The sequence below is a fragment of the Phasianus colchicus genome, chromosome 3 (assembly GCF_987193195.1).
Source record: "Phasianus colchicus chromosome 3, bPhaCol1.hap1.1, whole genome shotgun sequence".
Lineage (NCBI taxonomy): Eukaryota > Metazoa > Chordata > Aves > Galliformes > Phasianidae > Phasianus > Phasianus colchicus.
Window position 1 is genome coordinate 27,268,419 of NC_143438.1, and position 9,835 is coordinate 27,278,253.

The following is a 9,835-nucleotide window of genomic DNA, read 5'->3' on the forward strand; positions in this document are numbered from 1 at the left end:
GTGGTCACTGCTTCTCAGTACCTCCTGGAGGATGTGAGATGAGCAGTCCTCTACACACGCCTCTTTCTTTCCTTCGGCACACAGTGGGACCGTGGATGGCTGGCTTGGACCAGATTCCTCACTTCTAGGAAGGTAAAGCTAGGTGCCACGCGACTTTACAGTCCAGGAGGAGTGCGCTGCTCCCTGAAGTAGGGATTCAGGCCAGACTTTCCCCAGGCGTCATCAAGGCCTCCTGGGTACAGAGCTCCTCAGGGGCACCATTGAGAAGAAGGTTGTTCTTTCACAGCACTGCTTTTGTTCTGCCCCTCATTTTTTCTCTTCATCTTCCAGAACAGGTACAAAATGCGGTCTTTCCAAAGTAAGCTGTCTTAGTTCTGTGTTTCATAACCACCAGGGAAAAATCATTAAAGTGGAAGAAAGGATAGTGTTACTGATTTGGCAGCATGGAAAGCATAGCATAACCTGTCTTTTATCCATAATACTGTGATTTTCTCAGTTGTGGAGTAACTTGGGTAGGCACATCTTAAATTTCATAAAGAATTTCATCTTGTTTAGTTGTGAAAGTAGTTACTGTCTGATGAAACTGTCTTTCTGGAACTGGGTGGCTCTAGTATTTATTTATAAGTAGTTTTCATTAAGAACAATCCCTGATTTAACATGGTGCAATGTATTCATTCTAAAATAAGGTTAAAAAATGGCTGACACTTGACCAGTACTGTTTTGTTGTTGTATTGATTGAATGACTCCTTGTAGCAGTCGGTAGACATCGGTAACCTTCTGTACCTATTCTCACTTTCCAGTGGTCTATAGTAACTAGAAAACCACAGATTTATATTCCACTTAACTGCCAAAGCTGTTATACTGTACTTGAGTACCACTTTAGCTTTTAATGTAGCTGAAGTCTTAAGGCATTTTTCCATAAGAATTCTTAAAACACGCATTAGCATGCTGCACTTCGTGCACTTTTCCGGATCTATCCAACCCTGTGTGTTACTGCACACCTCTTGTTGACCTAACCAGCCTGGCTGATGGACTGTATGGCAGCCGGTGCAGCAGTGGTTTTTCAAATTAGAATGCTTTTAGTTCCTATGTTAGCAGTGCTCTGATGCGTTAAATTACTGGCCCATAGCGCATGCGTTTGAAAGTGCAAAGCTTGTTCTAATTTGCCCAGTAGTTTTTTAGGATAACTTGCTCAGCAGAGGCATTTCATGCAGCTTTCTGATTCTGGGACAGGCTGATGTGTCCTAAGAGAGGTTGGGGCCAAGAGGTGTGTGATCATTCACCTTAATAGGCCCAGCAGTCACTGAGTAAAAAAACAGCTGAAGGGGGAAGGATTCACCCTCTTAACTTCATGCTCCTGGCAGCCCTTCTGTGAGTCTTTCCTTGTCAGAGGTCTCCAACGTGAGTCTTCCCAAAGCATTACAGCCCGTCTCTCATTTTCCAGTCACCTGGGTGATGGTGGGGCTGCAAGAAAGCTGTGTACAAAACTGATGTGCCACTTGCTGGCTCACAGTGTTGATATAATTCTCTGCAAGATAGACACAGTGCTCAGCTCATGTCTAATTGGTGCTGTTTCTGGAACACAATATTCCTTTATGAACCGTAGGACTTCTGAAAACCATTGTAAGTAGAGTATTCGAGTCCTTCCCATATTTTCAGGGATAAAGGAAGTTGTTTGATGCAGTTTATTTTTGTGGCATTCAAGCCTCATATTTAATTGAGCCCTTTTATGCTCCAGGCTTTCTGTTTGCCTCGTGCAGTATTTGATTGTGGAGTGTTCGATGTGCCTGAGCTGCTTTTTGTTCTGTACACAAAAAGCCGATATCTAAATTTCTCTTCTCCAAATACACATAAAGATCCACGGAGACAGCAGAGTTGTCAGGATTACACACTGTTCCCTTCTCACAAGCCATTTCTGTCTGTGGAGGAGTAATTTTGCAGCCCTGGTTGCAATATGCGGCATTTTGCATGGTTGTTTCAGAGGTGCTCATGTCACCACAAAATGCACGGTGGTGAGAATTGGACTTGGGAAGGGTCAGTGCTGTCAAGGGTCGTCATAGCGGCTGAGATTACTTGCTGGTCCATCAAATTTTTAGGATGGGAACCAGACCAAAACATTAATCAATAGTACTGTTACATACGACAAATTAAAAGGAAAACAGAACGTAATAATCAAGGTTTGAGAGTCTCGTAAGCAGGGTATAACAACCCAACTAAATTAGATTGTGGCTTTTTTATCTTTTGTATTAAGATGTGCAACACATGCACACATACAAATGCACACATTATAGCAGGTGCCTGGCTGTGATATCCCTGCTGTGACAGCCATGCCATTGAGGATGTGATCAGCCCGTTTTGTTAAAAGAACTTCATTGAGCATCTTCTGTTGTCCCATGGCAGCAGATGCTGTTTACACCCACTCTTCTGAAGAACACGGCAAAACACTGTTTTTAATTGTTTTGCCTTTGGCGTATTTTCTTGCAATCTGTCAGTTTGCTGTGCATCTAGCAAAACATGACCCTAAAAAGGGGAGGGAGTTTATTATTCTTAAAAGCACAAAGGCTCTGTCTAGCGTGAACAGAACACTGCTTTTATGAAAGACAGCACATTATTTCCTGCTGCAGCTAGGTGAAACCACAAATGGATGAATACCTTTATTTTTATTCTCCCTGTCATACATACACATTTACTGAGTCTATTAAGATATTTGCCATGGTTCTCTGGCTACCAGTATCTTAAGGCATTGATAAGGCACAGAAACACTTCATGGCTCCTCAGGGTCCTAAATTGCTCTTAAAATTGGGTCTACCCAAATCCTTCTTCTGTAATTGAAAACTCTCTTTTGGATTTGGTTCAGCAGCATCAAAAGGTACCGAGGGGAGCAAAAGGTTGCACTGGGCTGGGAGCTATCGACGCGTCGGCAGCAGCAGGGTGATGAACTTATTGTTGTGAGGGCATGACACTCTGCTGCACTCGTCACGGACTGCTTTTGCCAGCTGCTTTTTGTGCTTTATCTTCCAGGCTGGCGTTCAGCAGGAGATAAATGTATTATATATATCCACATGAGAGGGAAACAAAATCAAGTCAGAGAGATACAGACCCTTAGAAGAGATCAGAGATTGGAAGGGCACAAAGTACGTGCAGATACCATCTTCAGAGAACGCGATTAGATGAGAGAGGAATGAGGGAGGCACGGCCTGCATTCAAACCTGGCTGTGTCAGCGTTGTGCTGGGAGGCAGGCATGGTCAGCCTGTACCCCTGGTTTGCTCCTCAATCTTAGACCCCAAGTGTGGCTTCCAGCTGGGATGCAGCTGAATAGAAGTCAGCTTTGTGCTGCGACATACTGGTCCCAGCAGTGCAGCGAGGAGTGGAGGAAGGAAGCTTGTCTGCTCCTGTTTCCAGGCCTGTGTGTCTCCAGTCCCACTGTGCCTGCAGCAGATCACACAGAAGCCTGAGGGATGACCAAGCCAGGAGGAAGGATCTGAACCATGAGGGGAAGGCTTCTCTTACTTGTTCCGGGAGTTAACAAATGTTGTAGCGGTATGTGGAAGACTGCCAAGTAATCTGCTGGAAAAGGAAAGTTTTCTGTAAAAACAAAAGGCAACAGGAGCAATGATTTTAAACCAGAAGAGGGGAAATTTAGATTATATGCCTTCATTCAGAGGGTGTTGAGGTGCTGGACAGGCTACCCAGAGAAGCCGTGGGTTCCCCATCCCCGGAGGCACTCAAGGTCAGGTTGGATGGGGCCCTGGGCAGCTGAGCTGGTGGGTGGCAACCCTGCCCAAGGCACAGGGTTGGGGCTGGGTGGGCTTTAAGGCCCCTTCCAACAAAGTCTTCCCATAATTCTGTGATAAACATTTATTTCTGTAGGTATTCCATCTGATATAAAATCAAGAGTTTCATGAAAATGCCATCAATAGTCCATCAGTTGTCACAACACACAGTCAAATGTCAGGACACAAGAGGGAGATAGGAAGCACGGCAGAGAGAATCACTGTGGCACAGCACAAGTCTGTGGTGTTTCTGCAGCTTGCTCATCATGTGCATGGTAGCTCCACAGAGCCCAGAAAGGACAGAATAGAACATGAAGTAATTAGCAGGGGCTGCGATTACAGAGCTGGCCTCCTCGGTCTGCAAGTGTGGTAATGGAGGAGGCGGGAAATGTAATGGCAGGCTACTGGAATGACACAGCAAATAGGGAATGGCTGTTGCCTCTGCCACTAGAGCTATTTGGGGAACCAAATTTAGGTAGCAGGTGGAAGGCAGAAGGCAATGAAAAAAACATCCTTTATGCTGCACACAAGAGCTGTGGATCTCCTTACCACCAAGTGCAGTAGAATCTTTTATGGGTTCACCAGGGTTTTGGAGAGGCTGATTGTAGAGAATTGTATTAATGACTACTGGACATACAGGAGCATTTACAGTTCCTCCGATTCAGAGTTCTTGAAACTGGGACTGTATGTTAGGAACTGTTGCTGCATGTTTGCTCTGTTCCCATGCACTTCCCTGTGCACCTTTTGGCTGTTGCAGGTACAGTGTGCTTCTTAAGCCTTCCAGGACAAGCATAGGATATGTCTTTCATGTACTAACTGTTGGAAATCTCTTTGTTAAATTGGAGGGAGGAAGGGAGAGAAGGAAGGAAGGGAGGGAGGGAAGGAATGAAGGAAGGAAGGAAGGGAGGGAGGGAGGGAGGGAGGGAGGAAAAGGAGGGAGCTATCCTAAGTGCTGAAGTTATGTCATTTAGAAAGTGCTGTAATACCACAGTGTTGACTGTCATATATCTGTCAGTGTAGACAGGTCTGCTATCAGATACCTTAGAAGTGACCTGTTTGACTGCTGTGAGGAGCTATTGAAAGGGCAGCTATTAGGGAGCTTAGTATGAAACCAAAACCCAGAGCAGTCTTACATCAAGAGTATTATATTGCAGAGGTTGTCACTGCAGTTCTAATTGGCTAAAATTTACCATGACTTATTCTCCAGGCAAACAAATTAACTTGCAGTTGAACAGATTTCTTTGTCCATAATTTGGTTTAATACCTGATGAAAACAGTTGATTAAAACATAATTTACCGGGTTACTGTATCTGATTTGTATCTTTGAACTAATAGGAATATGTGCCAATGCAAAATCAGGGGCGGGCTGCAGAGAAAATAGATAGAACTCTGTAGAGTGCAGCTGTGGTTTTGTGGAAGGGGAGGAGGAGGAGGAGGAGGAGAAGCTTCAGAGAGTCTCTGGCAAGGTTGTCAAGGTTACAGATACTGTTGCTTCTGTAGGTGAGTGGCTTGGGCATTCTCTGTTGATAATTGGTATCAGCTGTTCTCTTCTGAGATAACAGAATTTGCATTTTAATTGAATTGTTGCATTTATCAACACTAAAGTATAAAACATAAGTCACGAAGCTTTGCAAAGTATCAGCATAAGGAATTTGGGAGGGGGGAAAAAAAGAGTAGAATTGGTGCATTTACCTGGATAACATTTATAAACTTTTTAAAATATGTAAGAAATGAGACTCTGGTTATAAATTAACCACCAGATAGGCTCTCCTGATTGATTACATCCCAGCACAAATGCTGTTTTGGAAGCTGTGATTCACTGTTTTGAACATTTCAAGCACTCCAATCTGGCGCTCAGTGTGACAACACAAGGCTTGCAGTCAGTTCGCTGCTTTAAGGCATTGCTGAGACAGCAGCAGCAGCAATGCTTTAGCCCTGGAAAAGGAATCTCCACTGCTACCAGTATGGTATGGCTCAAACAGAGTCTGACAGCGTCAGGACATACTTTAGGAAAACAAATGATGTCATGGTAGATTTCAAACTGTGCTTGGAATTGGTACAATATGTCATATTGAATTTTCTGCCAGGTTTAAGAGTGATACGGTAAGATCTTAATTCACCGCAAAGATGTGCAGCACTACTACCTTCCTTAGAGCTATATGAACATACTCAGTTAGGGATGTGGCCCAGGACATTTGTGCAGTAGATGAAATAGGCTCCAACAAGCTACTGCTGCTCGAGGATGCACAGACACAAGATGTCACTGCAGGTTGGCAGAGAGCAGGCGGCCTGCTTTGTAGGCAACAGAGAGAAGCTGCACACTGCAACCCCTCCTTGCACCAGTAACATCCAGCCAGAAAATCCACCAACACTTTCACATTAGAGCAGCCCCCCGCTTACTTTGAAATGCTTTTCATGTGCAAAGTGAGATAATTTGGATAACTATTTAAGAACTCACAAAATATCTCGCCCTTTGTGACAGGAAGCTGGAAATCCCACTAAATCTATATGAACTGCACAATTTTAAGTAAAGCAGAAGTTCCAGCAAATGCCATGCCTTTCAGGCAGTGTATCCACTCTGAGTTTGGAGGAGACACCGCTTTCTGTTTTCCTCCTAAAGGAGAGTGAGGAAATGGCACTTTCTGGTATAAAACCACCCTTCCTGTGCCCACTCGACTTCCTTGTCCCACTGCCCCTTAAAATCCTCAATTTCTCAGTTTCCCCTCCAAGGAAGAAGGAGAATGGCATCAGTTACTTGTTCGTTAGCACAATACCCATGATGGACAGCTCCCCACACTCCATTGCCTTCCCCCATGACACAAGGACAGGAGAGGCTAGGGTGGAAGAAGAGGTCTTAGGATCTGGAGAAACAATGAAAGGAGAGCTGGGGAACTGTTTTCAGTGTTGAATACTGTATTGTAGTGGCATTTACTGTGGGGTGTTGCTGTAATACAGTCAGTTCAGCCTCTTCATTGGTGACCTTACCTGTCGTGTTAACCAGGATGTTGTGCACACACAAAGAAAAAGATAAGGCAGGGATGGGAGTTGACTACTGCCAGTTTTAGTACTAGGTAGCATTTGCAGTGACAGTAATGAGGGGTGCAAATGCAGAATCAGGAAATGGCTGATTTTCCATAGAGCAGTTGCATGAGACTTGCTCAACAACATGCTTTGTTGCTGTCATTTGGTTTTGTCAGGCAGTCTTCTCAGACAGATGGCTTTGCCATTCTGTAGGTTTCTCAACAGAAGCATTTCCCCCATATTAAATAGTTTAACAGTTTAGGATGAACTTGTTCTCTTTACATTTAATAACTTTCTGATTTAAGTAAGATTAGTCACGCATGGCACTGAAGTACTGCTGTAGTGAATGGAAGCATTTGCACTCTGAATTCTAGTGAATTACATTACATATGTTGCACAGTTTTTATTTTGTTTTCTGTCTGGTTTTTATAATCAAATATAGCCTGTAACATCGATTTTTCCAGAATGAATTAAAACCTGTATATGGGATTGTCATCACGTTTTTCTCATGCTTTTTAAATAGTGGTCAAATTTCAAGTGGTCTTCCAGGTCTCATGGAGAATTTCTTCATGGAAAGTGGATTCTACTTTTAATATTTTAACTCTTTATATCATGCAGCTTTCTATATCAAAAAGCTATTACGAGCCAGTATGTAAAACACTCAGGTATCTTCCTAAAGTGAGGATGGACCCATTTTGGGATGAAAGTTTACCATGCCCAAAAGAATAGTGTATTTAACTGATATAGAGCTATGCAGCTTACAGTGGAATTCTCTCAAAATTCCATGGAGAATGGCATAGTCAGTAATTGCTTTATCTCAGTTGTGAGCATGACAGTGCCCCATGTGCAGAGGTATCTAGCAGCTCATCCTTCTCCTGCACTGCTCAGGTCCTCTTTCCTACTTAGTGTGCTGTAGGGACAGGCTGAGGGTTGGGCAAGCACAAGAGCATGCTAGGGTAGTAATGCAGGTAACTTTACATGAGATGTGTGGAGAAAGACTTGGGGGTCCTGGTGGACAAGAAGCTGGACAAGAGCCATCCAACTGCTTGTTGGCTGCTATATCAGTGCATGAATGCACAGTCTGAACCAGAGATACAACTATTAAATTTGATTTGTGAACTATTTGAGTTGTGCTTTAAAATGTGGAGCTAGCACCGACCTCCCGTTTTCAGAGAAAATGCTTTTATAAGAGTGTGACTTAGTTCCTACAGCAGATTTCTGGGGGTGGAAGATTAAACTTCACCTGTGATCAATTTACTGGCGTGGCAGACAGGCTGGCAGTTGATTGCCAGAGCTTTCTATCGGGATTTCAGCTGCATCACAATATCAAAACAGATGGGAACACGCTGTCCCACGCTGCACATCCCACCTGGTGGGTGGTGGCACACAACGCTGCAGGATAACCAGTTCTGTGCTCTCAGTGAATAGCGGGCCCAGTCATGTTGAGAACATAAGTAACAGGAGGTGATTGGTAGGGTTTAGTGCTGCTTTACAAAAGTGTGTGGATATTCAAGGCAGAAATAGATACTTCTTTTTAACTGAGCTGTAGATAATGCAGCATGCACAGCCTTCTGCAGCGGAGAGATGTGAGAATGTCACCTTTTGAAAGAATCAGATTAGTGCTGTGAACTTAGTGCCGGTGGCTTGTTCTCCTGCCTCCTCCTTGGAAATGAAGTCATTTCAATGTACTACAAAAAGGACGTTTGTAGACTTGCTGACTTATATAAAATGGAATACTTCATTCTGTACATGAAAAGAGACTTTGTTCAGAAAAGGCTGGTACTTCTACATCCTGGAATTTCTCATGAAATGAAAAATAAACTAATCCGATACTTTGACTACTACACAAAATGCAGTGTATGCTTCCAATGGAGAACTGATCACATTTACAATCTGCTCCCTAATAGCACTTTTTCATCATTGATGACCAGGTTTTGCTCTTGCTTAAATCTGTTTTCGGCAGTCTGACCAGTCTGTGCCTGTCATAGCTGTGTTCACACAAGGGATGTATCTCACCCTCACTTGCAGAGGGCAGGGCAGCCCCTGCTGAAACCAGAAGAAAATCAGAATCCAGTGTAGAAGGCAAGGCTCCTTTCCTCTTTGCCTCTTTTATGTTTTGTGCACAACGATCCTGTTTGTTAACTGTGCCCGGTGTTACTGACTTTGTGTTAGATTTTCAGTGCTGGAGACTAAAACTGAATTGTGTTGGATTATGGTTTGCTGTGGGTATCACGTAATGAACTCTTTCCTTTCTTTAGGTCCAAACTGCTTTGCAGAAACCACTGTCATTCCTGCAGGCCGAGAGGTGAAGACTGACGAATGCACTATATGTCACTGCACTTACGAAGAAGGCACGTGGAGAATTGAACGACAAGCTATGTGCACTAGACATGAATGCAAACAAATATAGGAAATCTACCAGTCCAAGAACTCTCATGGTTTTTATAAACTATCTCACAGCAGTGAGCACTGTGGATGACCCAGGGAAATCGGAATGAGAAGATTCTGGTGAGGAGCAAATTGACTATGGATACTTTGTTTTTCACAGTCACGTAATTCTGCAAGGCAAAGCAGTGCGTATATTTAAATAAAGTTTGGACATAAGAATACTTGTCTTAATAAATGTGTTATTTTCACAGTGAGTACACTAAAATACACTCTATAAAATATTCTATGTATTTCTATAATAACATTATAGAGCTTAAAAATAAATGTTTTATATAGACAGTACAGATTAAAGTACTGTATCATTGCCTGTCCTGTTGTGTACATACACATAACTAAACATTACATTTCTATTCTAGTTTTATCATGGTAGAGTTTTCTTTGGGTTCTTGTGTTCAGTATTTTTTTTCCATTTGTTTATTTTCAGTTTAGTGGGCCAAGAAGGAGTCACTATATGATAAAACTTTGACATCCTTGCTGTTGGAAAAAAATGTAGTCCAGTATGCTTTCAGAGAATGTGCTCACTTATGCACTTATGAGTAGTGCTGTAATATAAAAGTGAGTCAGCTCCTTTTCTTAGCTGCACTACTGGTGG

At 43.0% G+C, this 9,835-nt stretch overlaps 1 protein-coding gene across 3 annotated transcripts in view; it reads left to right on the top strand.

The window, feature by feature from the left end:
• The window catches only part of VWC2 (von Willebrand factor C domain containing 2), a 53,985-nt gene extending 44,513 nt beyond the window's left edge, over positions 1 to 9,472 (top strand). For 2 of the 3 annotated variants that reach the window (XM_090137142.1, XM_090137141.1), the window contains exon 4: positions 9,054 to 9,472. In XM_090137142.1, the coding sequence (XP_089993268.1) occupies positions 9,054 to 9,205 (152 nt within the window). In that variant the 3' untranslated portion in view covers positions 9,206 to 9,472. The remainder of the gene's footprint in view (positions 1 to 9,053) is intronic. The other variant, XM_090137140.1, reaches the window with a different exon arrangement.
• The last annotated feature ends 363 nt before the right edge of the window (positions 9,473 to 9,835 follow it).